This window comes from Malus domestica, chromosome 12 (assembly GCF_042453785.1).
Source record: "Malus domestica chromosome 12, GDT2T_hap1".
In the NCBI taxonomy this organism is placed as follows: Eukaryota; Viridiplantae; Streptophyta; class Magnoliopsida; order Rosales; family Rosaceae; genus Malus; species Malus domestica.
Window position 1 is genome coordinate 2,224,921 of NC_091672.1, and position 26,404 is coordinate 2,251,324.

The window sequence follows — 26,404 nt, forward strand, 5'->3', positions numbered from 1 at the left end:
ATCTCACCTCAAAGAGAACAACAACCAACCACACTCAATTGCTTGATGAAAAGAAATTGAACAAATTAGGATCCTATTGGTATGAATTGAAATGGGTTCAATATTATAACAGAGTGATCAAGTAGTTTTACGATGTAAATTTGATTTGTTTAGTTGTTGTAGGACAAAGACAAACAACCGTCCACAAACGGAAAATTCCCAATTGCAGCAGTGAACCAAGTATAATGATGTTAGTTGGTTAAGAATTACAAATTTAAGAACATAATTTGCTTTTTGCAGTGTAAATTATTGCCAAATAAAAAATAATCATCTTTTCAATAAATTTAAAGAGTTTAAAAGGCAATTAAGATTCATAAATCAAATTAATAAATGAGAAAGATGAATTTTTTCAATTTACCTGAGTCTGTTTGTGGTGGGTTCCTTTTTGTATCAACAACATGCTACCTACTTGAACATTTATTTTCAAGCATGTTTGTGATACTTTGGTGATTTGTACACGTGATTTGAAAGTGCAGAAAACTGCAGAACAATATGAAATCAATATAAATCAAAATATGATAAATCTATTACATTGGATTGTTAGTATTGTAGATAGCTGACAATTCCTATCACCAAAAACTCTTACTTCTTATAAACTATAGGCATGTAACTTGCAAGAAAGTAATAAGAAATTCGCTAAACCATCACTGAAAAAGAACTTAAACAGAAGTGTGGAGAATACAAAACAGATATTTACTTTACCAAAGGCAATACTTTTATAGAATTAATAAAAAAAACACTAACCTTGATTGGGACCAAGAGAGTGATCGACCATTAGATCACTAAGTTTTATAAGATTGTCCGTGTTCACAACACGTTCATAGCTAAATTTATATAAAGGCTCAACATTCTACATTGGAATACAATGCAGCACTGGAAATTATGATCAACAAAACATGAAAAAACTGAAAAATGGTACGGTAAACAGATAAACAAAACTAGAAAAACGAAATTTAAACAAATAGCAAACCTGCAAATAAAACAGAGAAAAAAAGTTGTTCAATAAAACACCCAAAAGAAAACGGATATATTATATACCTGCAACACAAAGGGGTTCCAAGGTCAGAGACGTAAGCCCTAAATTTCCAAAAGCACCGTTTCCTGAAACTGAAAATTTGAATCACATCAGATACCTACAGTTGGAAAAAAAAAAAAGTCTCAGATGTGAGATTGGAATAACTCACCGAAAAACCTTAATAAAAAGGGCTTGCAAGCTTCTATACAAAACCCTAAAATTTGACAACAACGTTTGTTGATGCATAAAACCGGAGGTCTTGGAACAACGTAAATCCGACGGTGAATCTGCAATAAATGTAAATGACACAAGATGTATCGTGGTTCACCCCAAGGTTTGGGCTACGTCCACACTGATTGTATTTCTCTATAAGAGTTGAAAAGGGAGGGAGAGAGAGAGCTTCTCTGTGAGGATGAGAGCTCTGAGAGGGTGAGGATATGGCCTAAGGATTGCCCTCCCCTAATTATGAGGGTGAAGGGTCCTTTTATAAAATAAGGACTCCTCACTTATTACATACTTGCCCCTTCCTTTATCACATAATTACATTTAAGTCCCCCGAGTATTTGTACGAGATCTAAATACGAGGCCCTAAATATGGTATAAACAGTAGTCCCCCAAGTCTTCAGTTAAAAGAGTTTTTTGGCTGGAGACTTGAAATTCAGTCCATGTGTGGGCCGAAGTAACTAAATGTTGTCTTGAACTAATGTTCGATATGAGGCGGTGATCAATCTGAAATGATGCTCAACTAGAAGTAGCACATGCTGCGAGGCTGTTTAGCTCGTGGCTTATGTTGCCTTGGTTGGCTCGGTTTGTGGCGTTGAAGGTGAGGGAGTCCCTTTTATAGAATAAGGGTTTGCTCCTCAATACATAAATGATGGGCTAGAGTTGATGCTCGCGGCGAGGCGGTTGCTCAGTAGGCGGCGATGCTCTCTAATGGTGGTGAGGGAGTCATTTTTATAGAATAAGGGCTCGCTCCTCAATACAAGTGATGAGTTAGGAGTGATGCTCGCAGCGAGGTGGTTGCTCAGCTGGCGGCGTTGCTTTCTAATGAAGGTGAGGAGTCCATTTTATAAAATAAAGGCTCGCTCTTCAGTACATGAATAATGAGTGTTCTCTAATGAAAGTGAGGGAGTCACTTTTATAGAATAAGGGCTCGCTCCTTAATACATAAATAATGGGCTAAGTCCCCTAAGTATTTTTCATGAGGCCCAATTGAGGCCTAATATATGGTACATAATGTAGTCCCCCAAGTCTTCGGTCAATAGAGTCTGTTGGCTGGAAACTTCAAATTGAATCCATGTATAGGCCGAATTGGCGGTTGTTCGGATGCGGTATTTGTATACCCTGCACTGAAGCTTTATAGGTGAAGCTTTGCAAGTGAAGCTTTGAAGCTAGAGCTCTGTAAATGAAGCTTTCGAAGCTAGAGCTTTTGTAAATGAAGTTTTTGAAGCTAGAGCTCTGTAAATGAAACTTTTGAAGTTAGAGAGCTCTGTAAATGAAGTTTTTGGAGCTAATTGACATGAGTGATACTCATGAATGTTTATGTTGATTGACATGAGTGATGCTCATGGATGTTGTCATGAGTGATGCTCATGAATGTTAACATGAGTGATGCTCATGAATGTTAACATGAATGATGATCATGAATGTTTATATATGATTGTCATAAGTGATGTTCATGAATGTTTATGTATGAATGACATGAGTAATGCTCATGTATAATTTAGAGTACTGGGCGTACTTTTGATCACTAGGTTGGTGGCATGAAGGAGAGTACGAGTTGTACATTTTATCACCTGGTTGGTGGCATGAATGACTAGTTGCCAAAACGGGTTGTACATTTCATCACCTGGTTGGTGGCAGGAATGGCTAGTTGCCAAATGATATTAGAGTACGGATTGTACATTTCATCACCTGGTTGGTGGTAATAGCGGCGGGTTGCCGAATAATTTTGGAGTACTGGACGTACTTTTAATCACCTGGTTGGTGGAATATCGGCAGGTTGCCGAATAATTGTGGAGTACTGGGCGTACTTTGGATTGCCTGGTTGGATCTATTTTGGGCTTATGGGCATTCGCCCTCTACACAACTTTCCAGCCCATTTATTTTGGGTTTTTTTTTTTTTTTTTTACCCTCTGATAGGGTTTATACAGATGTCTCCGAAAGATAAGAAAAATAATTTACATCATTCAGAAATAAGAAAAGCAAATCACATCTGTCTGGTGGGGTGTTTATTCCTTGCTTTTGCAGTGTCCCCATGTGCCTCTCTTTTGCTTTCTGCTTTTTCTCGATTTTTTCTGCTTTGCTTTTGCTTTCTTTCTTTTCTCTTTTGCTTTCTCTTTTTCTCCTTTCCACTGTTGTCTCTTCACCTGGTAGACAAAAGAAATCATAATAATAAGCTTATCTTTTGCTTTTCTTCTTTGCAGGTTTACATCATGGGTGAGCAGTGGTGGTGGTGCGACACGTGCGACGAAACCTTGGGGATATCCGACTGCTTAGCTGGGTCTCCTCAAACCACATTTGGCCTCGTCTCTCTCGTCAGTGATGCTAAAAATGCACTGATGGACTGGAGTTGCTGCTTGTGTCGCTCCTCCTCAGAGATGGTGACGGAAAAGGCAACACCCTGAATGCCCTTGCTAGGGTGGTGGGTGCCGACTTCTTCTTCTGCAGCGAGTGGAGCTCGTCGATCGTCTGAGCCTTCACAGGTGGTGGGCGACGGAGACGTCATGGCTCCGGCGAGTAGCTGGGAGAAGGACTTGCAGTCGTTGCCATCGTCGGATAAGAAGTTAGAGACGAGAGTCATGGGTTCGGGGCAGAAGCGGAAGGGTCTTGGAACCAGAGGGGATTTGCAGTTAGAACTGATGGCCATAGCAGTATCTCGAACCTGAACTGGCAAGCCATATTCAAGATCCAAAAGGCAAACTTGACAAACGTTTTTCAACTTACTGCACGTCTGGCAAATCTCTGACTTCTTAAATCGCGCATCACGACCAGGCCTCCACCTGAAAACTGTGAACGGACGTGTGCAAATCTTGCACTCCTTGTCATAATCAGCTCGTGTCATCCGGACGTAGGGATTGTCTCCCAAGCATGACTCGCAGATGATGGGAAAATCTGATCGTTCCCAACCATCTGCCTCCATATTCCTAAGCAACATGTATGCAATATTACCTGGAGATGAGTTTGGCTAATTGCTGTCGGCGACGCGACGGTCAGAAGTGACTAGAGGTTGAAGCTGGAGGTCGACGGCGGCTACGTTTGAGGATGAAGAGTGCGAGCTGAAGTGCGAGGGAAACACAATTTTACAGGTGCGAGCAAGGAGATCATCAATGGCGGATGAACTTCACAGACCAAAACTTAATTCCTCTTTCTCTCTTTTGCTGTGCCTTTTGGTCAGTTCCACCATACTATCCCAGAGGTTTCTTTGTAAGGAGACCTCCATTTATGAGACAGATTCTGATTATGGCTCTAGAATTTAGAATTTGGAGTGGACTGGTGAGCGTGGAGAGAAAGAGAAAGGTTACTGGGTTTCTGAGTTTTTTTTTTTGTGATTTTGCAGATTCATGCTGGAGGTGAAAAATTGAAAGAGAACCGACATAGTTTTTCGTGTCGATTCCTACAGACGACACCAAATGTTGATGCACAAAACCAGAGGTCTTGGAACAACGTAAATCCGACCGTGAATATGCAAGAAATGTAAGTGACACAAGATGTATCGTGGTTCACCCCAAGGTTTGGGCTACGTCCACACTGATTGTATTTCTCTGTAAGAGTTGAAGATGGAGAGAGAGAGAGAGCTTCTCTGTGAGGATGAGAGTTCTGAGAGGGTGAGGATATGGCCTAAGGATTGCCCTCCCCTAATTATGAGGGTGAGGGGTCCTTTTATAGAATAAGGACTTATCATTTATTACATATTTGCCCATTCCTTTATCACATAATTACAATAAAGTCCCCAAGTATTTGTACGAGATCTAAATACGAGGCCCTAAATATGGTATAAACAACGTTTAATATCATTATCGCGTTTGGTGGTCATTCTTCAAATCAAACTCCATTAACCATTTCAATATCAGATTCAATATATCCTAACTTCTGGGAGACATGATTTCCAATTATCAGTTAGCAAGATAAACAAACAGAGTATTCCGGCTAACCCACATCAAATAAGAAATATGAATTAAGAATGTCAAAACACGCAACGTAGATTCAAAAATCTCCGATTGCATCAGAGTAAGCCGATTCAAAGAGATCAAATTGCGAAAGAATGGAATTGAAGGAGGATTGGTTGACTTACAACATTGCCGAGAGTGACGACGTTAAGTAAACTGTAAGCCCTTCAAGAGGAGGTTGTGTTGTTGTCAACATCTTCGTCGACAAGTAAAGTGGCGTCTTGCCACATGAAGTCTGATAGCTACAACAACTCTTCGATCGCCTCCATCGTAACAGAGGATTGAGGATCAAAGATCTAAAGGGGAGACCGAAGGGATCTGATTCAAACCCTAGGAATTGGGAATTCGGGAACCAAAATGATTGATCTTGTCTGGTGTGCGTGTGTCTCTCTTTGCTCTCTCAGGTCAACAGCAACAGAAACCAACAGAGGTAGTGGGGAGAGAGAGATAGCAAAGGAAACTAAAACCACAAAACCCAAAACAATCAAACGGAAATTAGAGGAGAAATGGTGAAAAGCAACAGAAGTAAAACAGTGAAAAACAAGGGAGAAGAAGCTAGAAGATGCAACGATGGTCAACAGGTGGATCGGAAGGGCATAACTATATTTTCACTGTAGATAAGTTGAAACAAAGCGCTGCCAGCCCAAAAATTTGATGACATTTTCGCCACTTTACTGTTATAGAACAATAACCGAGAGTTTGAGTTTTAGTATATATAAATAAATGTGTGAATTGTCAAAATAAAATCACTTGTTTATTCTTTAAACCCTAGAACTCCTTTTTCTTTCTTGTTTATTCCTTTTGTAGTTAGAAACGTGGGTCCCTTTGTTTGTGCTAATCAATTGCTTATCCATTAGGTAATGACAATTAACAAAGATGATGGTCATTAGCATCACTGCTGACGTCAACTTTTCCGTTTACAAAACTACCGTTTCTAGCCGCTAGGGGCCGGTCGTTGACGTAATTTTCAAGTTTATAAGGGTCAATAAATTATTTTGATTAGGAAGTATTGCTTAAAACTGGCATTACAATAAATTAAAAAAATAAAATATAGAGAAAAGGGAAAAAAAAAGAAACTTAATTTTACGAAATTTGACTTAAAAAGTTTCAATATTAATATTGGAAGTTGGACAAGAGAATTGTTATTGATACTAAAAAAAAATTTAATTTTGCACTTCTCGTAAGAATATTTTCTTTATAAATATAGAAAATTTAGAATGCACAATTAAATTGGGTTCAATTGGCAACCCTTTCTCGCCAAGAACAAAAGACTATCTCGCCGTCGACCCCCTTCCTTAAGTTGGAGCCAATTAGCAAACCTTTCTATGCAATTTCTTTTTTCCTTTCCTTATCTAGAATTTTTCCTTTTTCCTTTCCTATCTTGAATCTTAGGTCACGCCCTTCGTGGATGGCTTATTTTCCCAGCATTCACCATTATCCCTGCGTGCTTCATCAAATATTTTTTTCGGTGTGCATCGCCATTATCCCAAAACGTTCTTTGTCGTGTTTACCACTGTATTTTTTCTTCAACATTACCTAATTCCTATCTTGCAATTACCCTTCTTCAACCCTCAACGCCCATCATCTTCCATCTCTTTTACGAAATAAAGTTCATTAAAATTCAAGATCTAATAAATCAAATAATTCAAAATACCTTTATAAAATTAATGAGTTTTTGACTCTCGAATATCCAATCGATTAATTTATAACATATTTTATTTTTCTTTGACAAATAAGATGGTAATCGTTGGTGTTTTCTCAAAATTTTACGTAAACCTCTCTTAGATAAATAGTCTTTTTTATGTAATTGTAAATGTGAAGTAAGTCTTCGTATCCTAAGTTCCCCCTTCTCACACACCACTTCTCCCACAACCATTGCTCAAAGTTACGACTAGCAAACCTGATTTGGACGCCGGATCTAAATCCTTCCCTCACTAACCCTTGCCTGATTGGCATGCTGGAATATCGGGGCCAGCGTGTTGCGGTTTAGCCCAAAGCGAGGCTGGTGAGGTGGTAGTGGTAGCGGTGGCAACAGCAACTGGGTTTTGCTTTTGTGGGATAAGGATTATGGTTTTCTTTTTTGTTTTTTCTCTTTTTGTTGAATAGGCTTTTTGGCTATCCCCAATTTTTATTAGACTATCTGATGTAATGTGCATTGGACATTTCCTTATTCAATGAAATTTATGTTGTTTTCGAAAGAAGAAAAATAAAAAAAGCAATCCAACCCAAAAGATAAACAAAAGAGCAAATCCAATGGCCATGATCAAAGGATTTTCAACTAGGTACCTACTTTGAAAAATAGGATCAAATTGTGTTCACACTGGACAACCCCATGCACTTACTGTATAAGATTTTCTTTGTCCAAGAAATATTGTCGGGTTGTTTCACGTAACACTCATTTTTTAAGACAACAAAATTTCACTACTCCAAAACGTTAATAGAGTTTATAAGGAGGCATATCGAATAAGATGGACTAAAAAAAACCTCCATTCCTTCTCACGATACCTCATTCTTCGTATAGAGTTTATAAGTAGGGAGGGCTGTTAATGTCATACCTCATTCTTCGTATCCTCCATTCCTTCTCACGATACGTAAATATATGAAGATTTGGAGATCATCTAGGCTTAGTTTGTTTTATAAATGAATGTGGCTTGAATAACTCACTAGATTCAATATCCGTTGAAGAAAGACATGAATCAACTTTCAACTTCTTTTCTAAAGTTAAAAGGTAGAAAATGAATCAAGCACGAAACAAACTTTCTCATTCTTATCTTGTCGTCTTTATGAGGATTTAAATGAATAAGTTAAGATAAAATTTGAAAATGATATTCATTTTTCCATTCAATGTACACTGAATCTAGAGTATCAACCAATTCAATCTTAGACATCAAACGAGACGTTGTTACGGGGCTAATAAGGTCTATATGTTTATTATCTAAAATGAAATTTCCGAAAATGAATATGTATTTTTTAATTATTTTAGAAACCAAATATTTTTTGGGCGATATTAAACGACGAATCCGTTAACGGATCGGTTGTCGTGGCGATTGCACAGGCAGCAAAGATATACGGTGTTTGATTCGCCACGTGGACAAACTCCGTTAACACGGGGGGTCGTCATAGGTTAGTCCAAACTGTCCAATGAGGAAGCACCGGTCGGCATATAAATAGTTTGACAATCACTCAGCTCACTAAACCTCATCGCATTCCTCTCACTTCTCCACCACCAGCTGAATTCAAATCGAAGAAGAAGAATCGAAACGCGCGTTTCGTCCGTCCGATCAGCCATCAATGGCGGCGAAGAACTTCAAGTACGTCATCCTCGGCGGCGGAGTCTCGGCTGTAAGTTTCATTGCGATCGATTCTCGTCCGTTTTGATCGAATTTTGTTACTTTTGTGCATTATTTTCGTTTTTTTTGTTAAGTTTTCTGTCGATCCTGATGAGGTTTTACATAATTCTGTCTTTGAATTTGAAGTATTTGCATAGATCGAATCTGATTATTTCAATTTCCGTTTTTATTTATTTATGAAATTTTGAGTACTTGATGCTCTTGAAGTCAATGCGTTTCTGTTGTAGTTGTTTTAGTACATGATTATGGTAATTATGACAAATAAATTCCTTTATAATTGTGATCACGCTTCAAAAACTGTTTTTTGTGATGATTTTGCTGTACTGTGGAAGCCTTGATGAATATTTAAGTTTTATATGCGTTTGTTTTCGAAATCTATAGGGTTATGCAGCTCGGGAGTTTGCCAAGCAGGGGCTTAAGCCAGGCGAACTAGCAGTCATTTCCAAAGAGGCGGTATGTCTTCCAGTGATCGCTTTTGCGTGTTTTTGTATCTGGTTGACTGAAAATTTGAGATATTATTGAGCAAAATTATATACTTTTCAGATTTTAATGCAATCAGTAGTGAATTTTGGTAACGAGGTTAGAAAATGTGAATTCTGGTAGTGTTACATCTAGTATGATGAGTATTGCCGACTGTTTGCTTAATTGATGATGTACTTTTCAGTTTTCACATTAAACTTTGGTTAAGATACTTTTTTTGTGTTATTCATGTCGATGCTCGTTGCTTGCTACCTGTATACTTTCTGTACTTCCATGTTATTACTGCTGTTTGAAGTAGTTATCCTCAAATGGGTAGAATTTAATTCTGTTTGATTACGTGGTTAAATTCTCAAATGTTCTTAAATTTTATTTCTTTTATTTCCAGGTGGCTCCCTACGAACGTCCTGCACTCAGCAAGGCTTATCTCTTCCCCGAGTGTAAGTTTTGTTACTTTTGTTCCAAATTTCCGGTGCGTAAAGTAAGCGGAATTGTGTCTTATGACCTCTAGATTCTTACTCACACCTGACACGTCAACATAGAGCAAACTCATTTATAAGTTCATCACATTCTGTGACATTGTAACTTACTGTTGGGGTTGGTCTTGTAGCTCCTGCTAGACTTCCTGGGTTTCATGTCTGCGTTGGAAGTGGAGGAGAGAGATTGCTTCCTGACTGGTACAAAGAGAAAGGTATGGTGTTGTTCTTCACAGTACAGCATATACCAATCATGATTGGAGAATGTTTGAGAGCTTTCCCAAGTATTTAGAGGCGGTGAAAGCCACTATTACTTGTTACTGTCCCAGACTCATTTTTAACAATTTTATCTGATCTTCCATTTTCTGGGTCTTTTAGAATGTGTTATTCTGATGGAGGCATAATTATAATAATTTCAGGGATAGAATTGATTCTTAGCACTGAAATAGTTAAAGCAGATCTTCCTGGGAAGACTCTTGTCAGTGGAACTGGGGAATCCTTCAAGTATGAGACTCTCGTTATTGCCACCGGCTCAACGGTAAGCAACTCTAGGAATTTTCCATGCCTCAGCTTTTCTGAACGAACTAGCTTTGTATAGCTAATCAAATGCATTTTTTGTTTTTGTAGGTTATAAGATTGTCAGATTTTGGTGTCAAAGGAGCTGATGCCAAAAACATCTTCTATTTGAGAGAAATTGATGATGCCGATAAACTCAATGAAGCAATTAAAGCAAAAAAGAATGGGAAGGCTGTGATTGTTGGAGGAGGGTACATTGGTCTCGAGCTTGGTGCAACTTTGAGAATTAACAATTTAGATGTTAAAATGGTTTACCCTGAACCATGGTGCAGTAAGTGAATACTGCTTCAAGCCTTTTTTTGTTTTGTATGCATATGAGTTTGGCCACTCTTTCTATTCTATGTGCCTCATTCCTCTAATCTTTCCTTGTCCTTGCAGTGCCTCGGCTTTTCACTTCTGATATTGCTGCTTTTTATGAGGGCTATTATAAAAACAAAGGAGTTCAAATCATTAAGGGAACAGTTGCGACTGGATTTACTGCTGACTCAAATGGAGAGGTACATACATGATTGCTTGTCGTTTTGGATGCCATGCTTCGATGAAACTGCGCTTCCGAATATTGACTTTTGTCATAATATAGGTTAAGGAAGTGCACCTAAAGGATGGCACCATGCTTGAAGCTGACATCGTTGTTGTTGGTGTTGGGGGCAGGCCCCTGACAACATTGTTCAAGGGACAAGTCGAAGAGGAGAAAGGCGGCATTAAGGTCATGCAACTTCCAAAATCAATTGATTCCTTCCCCTTTTCCCGTATCTTTATTCTTTATGATGCTTGGAGTTCTTAGCAGTATCAATCTTCATAGTCTTTACTGGTTAATCACACAGATAAGCACTTGTTTTAGCCCATATTAAGTAAACAATAGCGAAAGAAAGGTTCAAGGATTTCATCGTGTTTGTATTTTCATCATATTGGATATGTATTTTCAGTTTCAGCATTTGATTAGTCATCCCGTTTCTGTAGTGAATGTTTCATGGCATCCGTTTTAATATGTGCCGGTTGATTGCAGACTGATGCATTCTTCAAAACAAGTGTTCCGAATGTATATGCTGTGGGTGATGTCGCCACTTTTCCTTTGAAGTTGTACAATGAGATTAGGAGAGTTGAGCATGTCGACCATGCACGCAAATCTGCTGAGCAGGCTGTAAAGGTATGGAATTTTCAACTACGAACCCATCTATATCATTCTGTCAAATCTGTCATGTTTTCGGGTTGAAAGGCTTCTGCACGTGGGCGCGTGAATTATATTATTGTCATTGATTTCTGCAGGCCATCAAGGCAAGCGAGGAGGGGAAGACAGTTGAGGAGTATGACTACCTTCCATTCTTCTATTCCCGCTCCTTCGATCTTTCATGGCAATTCTACGGTGACAATGTTGGTGAAACTGTGCTCTTCGGAGACAGTAATCCTGCCACACCAAAGGCGAAGTTTGGATCATACTGGATTAAAGACGGGAAGGTGGTCGGCGCATTTCTGGAGGGCGGCACTCCGGAGGAGAACAAGGCTATTGCCAAAGTTGCAAAGGCCCAACCTCCTGTTGCCAGTTTAGATCAGCTTGCTACGGAAGGTCTCTCTTTCGCTAGTAAGATTTAAACCTTCATTTGTGGTGGAAAAATAAATGGATTATAGCTCGTTGATGAAGGTTTAGAGTTAATTTGGGATTTTAATTGCATGAATCTTGTTGTTCAGAGTTACAGTGGTTATTGTTATTGTAGTTGAACGAATGTAAGAATTTCTGACAAAAATAAAATACAATATATAATCGCACCAAGATCTTTTGTAATAAACCCCCCTTTTGTGTTAGTAGGTGTTATTAGTAGTGAGCATGATATGCAAGTTGATGATAATATCGATGTGATTCAAGTGATTTGAATTGGATTGGATATGATTTGATTGGCTTGAAAACCAATGTTGTGTACCGAACAAAGTCCATATGTTATGTTTGCCACGTTGTCCAAATCCATCCGCTTGCAAATCTGTTTGTAAAATGTTCTCGTTCATCTAGTTCACATCCATCCGACCTGGTTTGTGTAGATTTTTGTTTTCTTCACGAAATCCGGCCGCCATCGTATTCATAGTTTAACAACATATTATCAAAACTTGATTATAATTTGCTTCTCCTAAAAGAAATAAGACACGACACAAGTAAGGATCGTTTGATAACCATTATTTTATTTTTTCAGTCTTCACCTTTTTAAAATTTGAAAATTGAAACGTTGGGAATGAGAGGGTGTCGGAACAAACATTGGTTCAATTCGGGCTTACACTTCAGAAACCGTAGAATTCCAATATTTTGTCAAAATAGAAGTCGTATAACCAACAGGATCCTCTCCAGATTCTATTTGCGAGGTACTATTTGTGTTCAATTTTAAATAAAAAACTTAAAATAAATTATAACTGCACAATACACGATGATTAGTAACAATTTACGGATTCCCATGATCTTCACAAAGAGGATCCAGATTCATCATTTACGGCCATTGAATTCACTCCAATCGTGTCATTGAACAGTATAATGACGTCATATGTAGCATCCCCTGCCAATAATAAAATCACGTCGTTACACTATTAGCACGAGATTACAATGGCAGCTGCGTTCATGCCATGTATGCCATTCCACTGTAAACAAAATAAATAAAAGAAAACTAATGAAAAGAGTTTGAAAACTTTGAGTTTTAATGATAAGGACAAAATAAAAGATAAAGTGAATAGTACCAGGATTGACTTTTTAGTGTAAACATGTGATTTTTCGTTAAAGTGAACAGTACCGGATGCTTTTCGTTAAAGTTCCCAATAAATAAAGGAAAACTAACAAAAAGTTCAAAAAAACTTTCATTTTAATAAAAGGTCATTTTTAAAAGTATAGTAAATAGTACCAGGAAAAGGTATAAATATGGTTTTTCGTTAAAAATGAACAGTATCGGAAGTGTTTTGTTAAAACTCCCAATAAATAAAGCTACTCATCAATTTGCAAGAGCAATTTGCATATGAGATGAAAAATTTAACAACCAGTACGACAAAAGATTCATAAACTTGGATAGAAAAGAAGATTCAAATCCACAACAATTGCATAACCATAACCAACTACATATTTAGATTGTGATCATGTCTTCTACTGGCTAAGATCCAAAAACCGAACATTCAACTGAATAAAAATTTCTATTCAACTCCAACAGAGAAAACCGGGATGTATGCACTACAACCGCTCTAGTCAAAGAGACTGAATCCCATGTCCTGCAACAAGGAAAAAACAAGAAATATAAGAAAACTATATCGTAGTCTGATGTGTCTGAGATTGTTTGTTGATACAATCTGAGTATGAAGACTATTAGTAGCGGGCAAGAAAACGTGCATCTGAATGTTCCACAACTCAAACAAAGGCAAATGTCTACTGAATTTACATGACCATATTAACAGAAGGTTGCCGCCATGCACATACAAATCATGTTTAGATGGATACTATTAAACATATACCTCTTAAGAAATAATAGCAACAGAATTGGGTTAGCAGTCATTAAAGCATGCAAACCAATATTAATGAGATTATCGAGGTAACTTACATCATCGGATTCCTCTTTCTCCTCAACCTTCTCCTCTTTCTTCGCCTCAGCTGCAGCAGGGGCAGCAGCAGCAGCACCACCGCCAGTTGCAGCCACTGCAACAGCACCACCTCCACCAGCTGGTACAGAGGCCAACTTTTCCCTTCCAGAGGCAATTAGCTCTGTGATGTCCTTACCCTTGACTTCGGAGAGCAGAAGTTGAATCCTGTCATCATCAGCCTCAGCACCAACTGTAAACAATACCAAATTTTTAGATTCAGTAATACCTTGTATAGACACAACACCATGATTCCTAATGTTAATATCCGAGTAGAAAGCACAGACAACATAAGCATTCAACAACTCCAATACAGTAAAAAAAATTCTATCCTCTTGAGCCTCAGTTGGTATCTACTATCTAGGATTGGATTGGAATGGATAACCCACTTCAATAAAGGTACATTGAAGATATAAATACATATGTTGAGAGAGATGGATTACTCGTTAAGAAAACTTGTCATTCCAGTCATCCAAAATGGTAGGATTAGAAGGCATAAGATTCCACCATGTCTAATCCTCTTCTAATATTCATTTCTACCTTCAACATGCATTTAACTTAGGTGTTATCCAATCCAATCCTAGAGACCAAACGAGGCCTAGAAGTCATCAGACCGATAACCATACACAACCAAACAGAACTTCGGCAAATATAGGTATTATAACAGCATTCAATTGGTTCATCTTACCAAAAAAAAGATATGTCATATGGATTGCTATTCCAGAACATAAAAATACAAACAAACAATAACCAAAACTATTAAAGTCGAACCATCCAATTCCATATATACATTAATACAGAAAGGCAATCATTTTCGCCACGATTCAACACCGAAAAATAATACATCCACATAACCCATTCCTTGTCACTTCCATATATTCAGGTTCACAAAAGATCAAAAAATAAAATATCAATCTGATAAGGATCAAAATTCAAAACCCACATAGAAAATACGAATACAGAAATGGGATTTACAAATCAACACGCAATATCGCACTACGAAACCACAAAGTCACAATCTTCGATGCGGTTAATAATTAGGGTTATAAACAGAACGAGCAAAAGAACCACAAGAAGGTAAAGGGAAAGTTACCGGAGCCAAGGATGTCCTTGATATCTTCGGCGGTAGGGGTGGTCTTACCGCCCAACACAGCCAACAAGTATGCAGCGACCACCTTCATCTCTGCCTGACAAACACAAATTTAATAATTAAAAATGGCTACCAGTCTCTCAAATCCACATAGAGGGTGAGGGAGAGAGAGAGAGAGAGAGAGAGAGAGAGAGAGAGAGAGAGAGAGAGTACTTGAGAGGGCTCTAGATCTGCGGAGTGCGGAGAGAGGGTAAATTTGCAGCCGAATGCGAAATGAAGCAAGGAGGACAGCGAAATGAGGTTTTATGCAGAGTTGCTAGGGTTTTGATCGGACTACAACAACACCCAGCCAGACTCGGGTTTGGGCCGGATTAAAGAAACTGCCAGCCCATTGTTTTGTTGTATTTTCAATGTTTTCTCATTTAGGGCAAGTCCACCCCTAAACAAAATGATGTGATATATACACACCATTTTTTACTTCTCACACATGTTTCTAATTTTTGGTCTTCGGATCGGATGAATTGAAGAAGATCAACGAACAGAAATTAACAAATGGTGTGTGAGAAGTAAAATGGGGTGTGTGGATATCACATCCCCTAAAAAATGCACCAGCACTTAGCCTATTTTATCCACCCTCGTTTGGCAGCTCGGACTGTACTGACTATTTCTGTCGGATAGGATAAATAGCCACCGGATAGTACTGACTAAATTAGTCGAGCGTTTGGTGCAGTATCAGATTAATGATCGTATTATTTATACTGTGTTTGGTATTATACCGGATAAGATGAATAAAACTTAAAATTGGTATTATAGCGGATAAGAGGAATAAAACTTAAAAAAAAAGTGAAATCATCTTTTTTTTTTTTTTTTTTGCAGATCTCTCTGCACACATCAAACTCCCTCCCTCTCTCTTCCTTCTTCTTCCCCGACTGCAGAAGCATCCCAAATAATTCTTCCCTGCTTCTCTCCGCGACACCCCCAAACTTCATCCCTCTCTCTCCCTTATTCTTCTTCCCCGACGACGACAACTCTATTTTGTCGCTTCGACTCCGTCTTCCTCTACGTCAATTGCGACTCTTATCACCCTGCGTCTAGCCCCTGCGAGGTCTGCGAGCAAGCTCCAAGACCGAGAGACCGAGGTGAGCAGGGAGGATGGTGAGGCTGCTCTCGAACCTAAAGGCTATGGAGAATCCGGATCTGAACTCAGGTCGTAGAAATGGATCCATATCTGGATCTAGACTACCAGCATGTGGATCCGATGCTTGAAGAAGTTCAAGAGCATGACATATGCAGCACGGACGCAGTCGGTTTGGTGTAGCGGTCGTGAAGATGGAGGGGATAGCGCCCCGACTAATTATCCCGAGCTTTTGTGGTGTTTTAATAGTACGGTGTCAACCGTATAAAATTTGATAGACCGGATAATTAAGCGGGTGCTTATTTAGTACGATAGTGCACCAAACAAGTGCTCCCGTATTATTTATCCTATCCGATGCTTTATACGGCGTGCCAAACGAGGCCTCAGTGAACAATGATAGACCTCAATGAACAGTAATAGACCAAATGCATCTCCACCCCTAAAACTAAATAGCCTAGTCAATTTTATTAAAATAATTTGATTTTTAATTTCTGACTTTATAGTTTTTGAACTCCAAAAAAATGCTCATCCAATGAAGCAGACCATAGCACGCCAACCCACCACCCATGCTGTCAATCCCCACTCCCTTCTATGACGAAACGACCCTTCTCCTCCCTTACCACCACCGCCTTCATCACCATCACCGCCACCTTCATCATCATCACTACCACCATCCTCTTTGCCATTATACCACCACCAGCTCATGCCTTCGGTTCCGGCTCCACCCTTGCCGTTATCTCCGCCTTTGGATAGGAAATTCTAGTAGGTTGGAAGATCAGTCGGAGGTGGTGGCAAAGACTGCGGCAGCCCATTCTTTGCTACCACTGCGGACAAACAATCACAGTCGAGCCCAACATTTCCTTCTCCACCATCTTCTGCGGATGGACCTCTACTTAGACCTGGCGTATAAAAAAAGATTTCAGATCATGACGTCATGTAGGCTGGTCTCTATCTCAGCACATTTTGGGTCGCTCTATGGACTGGGTGCTAGCCTATTAGGCTGGGCTGGAGCAAATTGGCTAGGTGCTGGGACAAAAAGGCTGCTGGGTGCCGGCCTAATGGCTCTCGGTGGACTTGCTCTTAGGTTTATGGGTCACTAATTTCTTTCAATATTTTCTCATTTTATAAACTTTTATTTTTTATTTTTTTATCAAACGATAGATTTTGTGAGATTAAATGTTAGGGTTTAGCTACCGGCGGGATTCAAACCCAGAATGTCATGCAATGACTCAACACATTTCCATCACTGTGGTAAATGACCACTAATCTCATTTTATAACTGTAAGTACTACAATGTGCATATTAATAAACTAAAAAATTTAAACGTTGAGACATTAAATAAAAAATACACATCAAACAACAAAAATAGTATATAAATTTAAGCCAAACATTGACACAATCCCTTATAAAAGAAGTCTTATAACTTGTGGTGCAAGTATTTTAATATTATATAATATATTCTAAATACAACACATCTTTTTGTTGGCAGAAATCAACGATGGCACGCCTGATAAATCAACAAACCAAATGATTCGCTAAGCCTCCTCGAAGGCCAACTTAATAGAATGAAAATAATCTTAATGAGCTGATTACAAGGAAATCCTTGAAATAGCGAGAACAACTTTGAAAATACCAACAGAGAATCCTAAGATTTAGGATAATGATAACTGATGATTGAGTACCAAGTCTGGATGGCGCTCAAGAAAAGTGCTGTTAGAGCACCGATGAACGCAAGCATGGCCCAGGGGCTACTGAAATGATCTTCAAAGAACTGAGCCATCCATGCCTTCCACTTGGATTTGTAGTGCTTTTCTAATCTGCTACTGATGTGAATTATCGAAGGGTTTGATACCAAATCAGGGCCTATCTCGTTGAAGAGTTGAGCGAGTGCTTCGTCAGTTTCGAGTTTATTGTGAAGTATGCGGGCTGACCTTAGCTGCTTTGCATCTTCGGGATGAGTAATGAATGAACTCAGGAAGCTTAAGTAAGAGGTGACCGCGTAATCATTTTGGAAATCGGGACACATTTCGTAGGCAATCAAATTCAAGAACAAAGGCATTGCGTCCGCGTTCATTGCTGGAAGAAAGAGAAATCCTGCAAAGCATAGTGATTTAAAAGATATGTCACGCAATAGCATACCTTCACTACACCTAAAATGGATCCCGGCTGCCATAAGCTCCTTCGCGTTGCGAAATGATGGTGGAAGTTCATTATCAGCTGCCTCCCTGCCATTTTTTGCTGGACCTAGCATTCTTGTTCGAAGAAGCTCGAGAAGGTGAGTAGTAGGCCATGAATCTTCCATACATACTCCCAAACGCAATTCAAATTTCAGATCTTGTCGCATCATCCTTTTATACCATCTGAATGGCTTCGCTGATGCACCAGCTGCAGTACTATGCATATCAAGAAACACCTGGATTCCGTGCCAAAGGTCCTCATTTTTTATGCTTGAGCTCATCAAAAGGTTGAGGATTTCATAAGGGATTTGGTTCTCTAGCAAGAACAAGTCTTGTTCAGCAAAGAACACTTGGTCTCTCTTTATCTCAAACTCTTCCAAGGTAGAATACTTTTGTATAAACTGCAAGATTGAACAACCATCTACGAAAAACATCCAAGCGAGGCTCGCCTCATCACCATCATAGCGCTCTGTTGTTTTCTCGTCGTAGCATTGTTTTAACTCCTTGATGTTGTCCTCAACCTCCTTGTACAAAAATTCTTCACTCCGGCCGCTGTCATTGACAAAGTCCGCTGCCAATCTGTATTTGAGCTCCTCCCATTCCGGAAACTTTCCATGATGGATAGGGCCTATTGCTAGTACCCTTGGCTCAAAGTATTTCTCCAAATTTTTATTACTTCGGAGAGTTCTGGAAACATTTTGGATGATCGGTCGTGACCTGCTTGGAACAACACTTGTAGAACTATCCTGATTTTTTGTTCCTGCATCCCTCAATCTATTAAACCTCTGCTCCAAAGAATCAGCCATTGTAGTTTACTGGATCGGAAGCTAGGTTTCTTCTTAATTACAAAGTGCTTATCTCCTTCCATATATATATATGTGTGTGTGTGTGTATGACTCTCACTGTGCTAAAAATCCCCGTCTAGGCGCTAGGCGACTGGTCATCGTCTCGATTAATGCGTAAGTGTTTAAAAATTAAGAAATGATGCTTAGACTTATTGAGGCACCCGCCTAGCCCGCCAAGATCCGCCTAGATTGCAACTCACTTAGACAGAAAATAAATAACTTTCATTTTGCATTTTATTTTTTTCAATAAATTGTAAGACACTTGTTGAAAATGAACACACATTATATGCTTGTTTCCCATGTTTTCATAACATATATGTCATTATATTTTGTAGTTTATGATGAAATTATATATATTTTAAGAATAAATAGACACTTAGTTACACAAAATATAATAGAATTAATCCGCCTAGGCTCCCGTCTAGCCGCCTAGGCGCTAGGCCCCATCCTGCCGCTCAACTAGCGACTAACGTCTTTTAGAACCTTGGCGACTCTATAGATCAGTACTCGTTGTACTTATATACAGTAAAAGATGTTTAACTTTAGCTTTAACGTGGATAATGACTTTATCTACACTTGAAGATTAGTATTTATGTATTTTTATTTTGCAGAAACTTTTTTATTCGACTTTAACCTCGTTTCAAGTTTGGGATATATATACTTTTGAGGTAGAAACTATGCAAATATCAAATATCATCGTACAGAAAAATGACCAATTAAGAATCATTTTATAAGTGATACACGTATGGTTAGTTAGCTACGTGTTCTTTTGATATAGAAACCAATTAATCTTGAACTTCCTCTATTGGAAGGGGGCAACAGTCTTCCTAAACAAATGCATGTCAACTTTGAAATTTCTTTCAAAGTGTTTCACATGCTATTGGTTTTGGTATGTCAGACAAGTAAGTGAGGGATTGTGATATGTTTAGAGCTAATACACATTAAATACATAATTGGTTAGTGGAGCGAAATAATGGAACTCGAAACTTTGAATTGGAGTTGGTTACAAACTCGGTAAAGACTGACTTCCTCCATGATACGGGGAGCAGTTGCATCGTATAAGTGGCTTGATTTCTCTTCTCAAATCTTTCATTTTATTGTTTGTTGTTTGTCTTGTTGAGAGTAAAGAACATAATTAAGCTTGATCGTCGGACTACAATTGTAGCCTTACTCTCCTAAATCCTGAGAATGATAAGCCCAAACAAACTGAGGGACAAAATCCCACCATGAGTAATCCGAGCGAGTGGTCAGCTCCATAATTTGCTAAGGAGTCCGCTACTACTATGTTACCTTCCCAAAATATATGTGAAAAAATGGAAATGCAACCTAGAAGCACGCCACATACAATTTACCCAATCATTACATAACTTCCACGAAATAGAAGAAGGAGATGTAAAAAAACTAAACCACCACAAAGGAGTCTGTTTCCAACCACACATGGTGCCAATCACGCACCCATGCCACACGGATTGCCTCCAAAACTGCAAGAACTTCAGCTTCAACAGCACTAGCAACATGTGCATTTGCCGCAAAAGCCCCCAACCACACACCATTAGAATTTCGAAACACTCCACCTTATCCTGCCGAACGGTTAGCTCTGAAAGAACCATTAGTATTTACCTTCACCGAATTATCAAATGGTAGTTGCCAGTAAACAGCACAAGAAAGAGCTGATGGACGCAAGGGAGACACACCCAACATGCTAAAAATTGGAGGTATTTAGTTTGAAGATGAAGCGTAACCAGGGAAAAAAAAGCACAGCCGAGTCCCTAAGAACTGAGAAGCTAACGCTTCGTGGAGGCAAGCCCAAACTACCTAAATCCTTTAGGTGCTGCAAGTAATCAATTTCAAGCGATTTTAGGTGAACCATCTTCCACACCAAACCAACTCAAACCTTAGACACTAACCTCTCACTCGTTCGATCATCTTATATCTTTAATTTTTACCAGCACAGCTAGAATCAATGTATGGCGGTTTTAGATAGAGTGATTGATTTATGGGTTCTTTAGATATAAACATTTGCAACTCTTATTTCCTAAACGAAAACCCACATAGTTATAAACATCCAAATAAAACCCAAATTTAAAAATGACTGCTAAGTATAGAAGTAATTGACCTATTATTACAAATTATTTACAATTTGTACCATAATATTCAAGATAAAATCAATAAATGTTATTATTCACCTTAATTACAATAAAAATATAATTATTGCACATATTATTACCCCTAACACAAACATATATAGTCACTTCCAGCACCAACTTGAGCCACAGACTCGAATTGCGCGCACATGTGTAAAAGAATCTTGTAGGTAGAACTTGCTCCTACAAAACTGGATCGTAAGGTGTGCAAGAGCTCATAATCATATATACAATATCTGAAAAGAAAACGGATTTTCACCCGTCTATAACTGATTTTCACCCATCTTTTTTAACCTCTTGCACATTTCTATTTACTTTTTACTATCAAATTAAATAAATTAAATAAATCAAACAAAATCAATATATTTAACGTAGTAGGTTTCTAGTTGTACAATAAATAAATGCATAAACCACGTATGGTCTTACTTCATCAATTTGTTACAAAACTATTGTTAACCTTAACAAAATTAAGAACAAGTTTTGTCTCATAACTAAAATATAGAAAACACAGCACACACTTGGCTGGCTCGATCTACACTTAAAAATTGATTATCCAATGAGTCGCTATCTTTTGACACCCTTAAAAAATCTACGAATATATTGCATGGAGCCAGAAAATTGTGAACCATCATTTTCTTTCACTTTCTCTCATTGTCTTCCCTTTATTTTTTCAATATCTACTTTTCCACTTGGTGTAGTAGTTATACACATATAAATGATTTTTAATTAGTGTTTGAATTTTTTTGAATAAGGTCGATATTAGCAGAGAAAGATGTAGAAAGAAGGGGGGGTGGTTTGAAGTAATTAAATTTCACCTCATATCGGGGAAATTTTAAATTTCAGCTAAAATACATAAATTTTGTTAATATTTCCGACATATCGGTTAAATATCAGAGAAACTCTTATATTTCATTTAAACTAGTGTTTGACATTTCCTAAAGTTTCATTTTAAACTTCCTTCGAAAGCAACAAATATCAAAATATTCATCGATATTTTCACAAATGCATATTGATATTTCCACCAATTGATATTTGAAACACTGCTTTCAATAGCTATAACGCCTTATATGATACGAATACAGTGTTATTTAAAGTCCCATATTAATAAAACAAAAAAAATCTAAATGATATATATTTATTTTATTAACATAAAATGTCACTAGTTTTTTGTTTCTCTCTCTAATAATAAACTAAAGAGGCCAAGGATGAGTCCGTGGTACGTTCACGTGTAGGAAAATTATAATATGTGCATAGTGCATGTACACAGTGATCGATATGGAAAGCGATCAAGTGATCGGAGAGCACTAGGGCTTCTGGTCTTACCCAACAAGTTTGAAAAAATTCGAGTAAGTGCATGCATGGTTTGGTCACAGTGGCGAGGCCACCAAAAACATGTGATGAATTAAATAAGTTCACCTACTTACATTTTCCTGTGCAGCACCAGAGAATTATTCGTCTTTAGTCAACACCATGTATAGTTTTGCTCCATTAGGAGCTGGATCGAATATAATTGTACTACAGTGGAAAGATCGATGATTGTCCATGAATTTAAAAGGTTTATTAAGTAGAAGAAATGTTCTCCTTGTAACTGGGTGATTGAAAAATACAAGGTCATTCACATTTGTACTGGATATTAAGGGCAGAGAACAAATAAATGTGTTTTTAATGTTTTAATATTCGATCTTGATGTTAAATGCAATGGTAATGATCATAAATATTTCGATTTAAGTAACAAAGAGAGCACAACTTTTTATAAGTAGTAGTTTTCCCTAGATTACAATTTTAAAATAAAACCTCATGCATCAATCAGCTTATTAAGCCATGACTCAACTTATATCTATGATGTGTAACTTGCGTATGATAGAACTTTTTATACAGTACATGCTAGTGTCGAGTGGGAACGTGCATGCATAACAACTTCTTTTTTTAGTAAAAGTACAATATTTCATCATTGAGCAAAGGGCATTATAGAGAATTTCATAAACAATTCATCTTCAAATGAGTTTTTGCAAATTTTTTTTTTTTAAAATTACAATAAAGTATGTCTAATTGCAAAGCAATAAACAGACTTCAAGTACTTCATGGAAAGTCGAGATCACCAAGAACTGCAAATTACAAAAATCAATATAAGCATGAAAAAAATTAATTTCTAACATTTTAAATACCAATTGGTTTGATTAAATGATGATATTGATTCCTATTTATGTTGGTATAACTAATTAATTAATGAATTTTAATATACAAGACGGCAAAAAGGCCACATAAAGTTCTATAATATTAGGGTTATAGCAATAATTTGATTGAGGATCACAGAAATGGGAACCCATTGTTCTTTCCACTACTGCTTTTGCTTTATGCGATCCCATAAGAGGATTAAACATTCAAAAATGGAGCATTAGCATTCATTTATATATAATAATGCATTGTTCCAGAAGGATTAGGGAATAAGGAATATCTTGTATTTTTGAGATATATCAGTTGTTTATGTGGGAGCAGCAAGAACAGACAACGTACGTTAGTACAAGGGAAGCACACCACATTGACCAATCACCTTGTTGTATATATTATAAGGTCAAAGGCATGCCAAGATAAGATTTTGATTCTCTTTGTTTGGAGCTGGGGTTTCCTATTGTCTCTCTTTTATTTTAGTTTTAGAGTTTGGTTTTAATACACTTTCAGTTAGTAACCTAATTAGTAGTTTTTTTTTTTTTTTACAAGTAGATAAATTTCTTGATCTAGAGAGAAATCCGCGCAATAACAAAAGAGATAAAATTCATACACGACTACTACAAGAATTACAAGAACTAAAGCAAATGATACAAGTAAGTTTTTTTTTTTATTTACAAGTAAATAAATTTCTTGATCTGGAGAGAAATACGCACAATAACAAAAGAGATAAAATTCCTACACAACTACCACAAGAATTACAAGAACTAAAGCAAATGATACAAGTCAATCATAAAGACAATAGACGGGGAAGATTGGCTCTGAATGCTCACATGAAACCATTGCTAAAATATAGCGATGCCACATCAATCACCATTGAAATAATGAGACACAACAACTCGTCGAAGCAACACAACACAAAACCTGCTAAGCCACAAATCACAAAACAATAAAAAGCTAACTAATCGAAAGGGGAACTACCAATAAACTCGACTCCACCAATAAACTAATTAATAGCATAAATTTATATGTTTAACCATTGCCTATACTATAATGATCTCCCCCAATTTTCAGAAACTTTGTGTGATCCACACAACTATTTGTGAACAGCCTTATTAAGTTGCTGTGATTAATAGAAAGTAGATTATAAATATGGTTAGGTTCTTGTTCCAGATTAATTGACAAGAAAATTTATATTTCGGTAGCGGTGGACCAAACCCTCTAATTACTTTGGCTTAAGCTTAATTAAGGCTAGCTTAACTAAATCTCTGCTTGATCAGTTGATTATTGGTAAATGACAAATATGTCTAAACAAAAGAAAAGCTTCTGTGCATTGGCTTATCTGTTTATTAATTCCCTGTGGTGGATTTGGCACAGTAAAAGGAGTGGTGTGACATCTATATCCACATAACCATATGCACATGGCATTAAAGAAATGATATATATGTATATGTGTGTGTGTATATATTTGCCTCAACCAAGATTAGCGATGACAGAACCCCATTAAATTTTAGTTTCCAGTCCATATAAGTGGCTTGTTTTGAGACACAAATAATTTTACCACTGGTCAAAAGGTAAGGTTCTCAGAGATTTTCAACAAATATTTTACGGAATGATTAAAATGATTTACGGTAGATAAACTTAGGATTATTTTCATCGATTTTCATTGTCAGAGATCAAAGTGAGGAGTTATGACAATCTCATCGAAAATGAATCCTTCCAACTTATTTCATCAGCAACCTCAAAGGTGGTGTATATCAAAGGTCAAAGAAAGCGTTTCTAACCGCAATAAACATGCTCACACTATGTGCAACGGATAAATTATATAATCAAAAATAGTAGAACTCGTATCTAAGTTTATAGTTCATACCACAATTGGTTTACCAACTAAATTCCATTGTACAAAGTGTTAATGGAGTAGTAACACGGTAAAACATGGGTGCAAAAGAAACGCCCATGACTCATTACAATCTTCCAACAATAAATCTAAGATGAGGTTTGAAGGTTCCTTAAACTAGTTACAAAACAGAAACCAAAATGACGAGCATTGCGAGCTAGACAGTGAGTCGTATCGTTGGCTTGACCACGAAACTGGGTAAAAAATTAATGTTCTAGTGATCCTACGCAACAACACCTTTGAATCCTCTACAGTGTTCTCCAGAACATACAGATTTGTAGTGGGCGGATACGACTGCAACACTTCCTAGTCGCCAACCCTAACAACCCGTGTATCATGTTTCACCACAATTTCCATGATCCATGATTGATGATCAGTGGCGGAGGCAGTTAAGGACTACAGTAGTCCTAGGCCTACTCTCACTTAAAAAATAAGATTAGTCTACTACACCTATTTCTATTGCTTTGCAGCCCTTCTCAACAACTAAAACAAATTCATTCATTGTCTATTTTTCATCTCATAGATACCATCCCAAAAATAAGTATATATTTTAAACGGTCATTTATCACAAAGAGTAGTGCTATCTGCATACATTTTTTTACCTTTTAACACACTCTTGTTAATTTATGTCATTTGATATTCAATTCATTCAATCAAATGATCGCAAATTGAGAGGGTGTATGGAAAGCAAAAAGAGGTGTGTGGATAGCACAACCCTCTCACAAATCAATAACATTAAATTAAAACCCATCATTCACTTTTAATTAAAATAAAATCGTCTTTCACTTATGCACGGGGGAGTTTTCACCTTTTCTTATTGAATTTCATATATTTAGCCATTCTTAATCCCAAATTTATTGAATAAAGAACAAAAAGGTTTGTAATACTCTATTATTCACTATAAAACATTTGTTTCTATTCTATCCCACCTCTTACTTGAGTTTTAGGGTTTGCAAAGATTTTCGTACTTCTCTCTATTCAGTTTAATAATTATTTAAATACTATAGATGACATTATGCAACTGTTTCATTGCAATTCGTCAAGAATAATTTTGATTACTATGGATAGATAAAATTATCTATGCATATGTTAATTTTGACTACTTAATTATTTGGATAAATATTATGATGTTTTGCATTAGTAATTTTATAACCACTATTCGTTTTTTCTCCTTCTATACTTGTTTGAGGCCCCTCCTCACAAGAAATCTTAGCTCCGCCACTGTTGATGATCCCATGATTATATAATATATTA

At 37.4% G+C, this 26,404-nt stretch overlaps 3 protein-coding genes across 4 annotated transcripts; 1 reads left to right on the forward strand and 2 right to left on the reverse strand.

The window, feature by feature from the left end:
- The first annotated feature begins 8,260 nt into the window (after nt 1–8,260).
- LOC114820098 (monodehydroascorbate reductase) lies at nt 8,261–11,902 on the forward strand. The gene is made up of 10 exons (XM_029090341.2): nt 8,261–8,565; nt 8,955–9,026; nt 9,439–9,490; nt 9,661–9,741; nt 9,946–10,064; nt 10,154–10,373; nt 10,481–10,599; nt 10,683–10,808; nt 11,109–11,249; nt 11,369–11,902. The coding sequence occupies exons 1-10, from the start codon at nt 8,515–8,517 to the stop codon at nt 11,690–11,692; spliced, it is 1,305 nt and encodes a 434-aa protein (XP_028946174.2). The 5' UTR covers nt 8,261–8,514; the 3' UTR covers nt 11,693–11,902.
- Nucleotides 11,903–13,111: 1,209 nt separating this feature from the next.
- LOC114820128 (large ribosomal subunit protein P2y-like) lies at nt 13,112–15,168 on the reverse strand. 2 transcript variants are annotated; one of them, XM_029090484.2, is made up of 4 exons: nt 15,000–15,168; nt 14,790–14,883; nt 13,660–13,889; nt 13,112–13,333 (listed from the first exon to the last, which is right to left on the reverse strand). In XM_029090484.2, the coding sequence occupies exons 2-4, from the start codon at nt 14,875–14,877 to the stop codon at nt 13,307–13,309; spliced, it is 345 nt and encodes a 114-aa protein (XP_028946317.2). In that variant the 5' UTR covers nt 14,878–14,883; nt 15,000–15,168; the 3' UTR covers nt 13,112–13,306. The 2 variants fall into 2 exon arrangements, with proteins under 2 accessions (XP_028946317.2, XP_028946318.2); XM_029090485.2 differs by having other exon boundaries at nt 14,790–14,879; nt 15,000–15,099.
- Nucleotides 15,169–16,446: 1,278 nt separating this feature from the next.
- On the reverse strand, nt 16,447–18,904 carry LOC114820148 (UPF0481 protein At3g47200-like). Its single transcript, XM_070809849.1, has 4 exons — nt 18,061–18,904; nt 17,604–18,015; nt 17,131–17,209; nt 16,447–16,680 (listed from the first exon to the last, which is right to left on the reverse strand). Exons 1-4 carry the CDS (start codon nt 18,902–18,904, stop codon nt 16,447–16,449), a joined length of 1,569 nt encoding a protein of 522 aa, XP_070665950.1.
- Between the last annotated feature and the right edge of the window lie 7,500 nt (nt 18,905–26,404).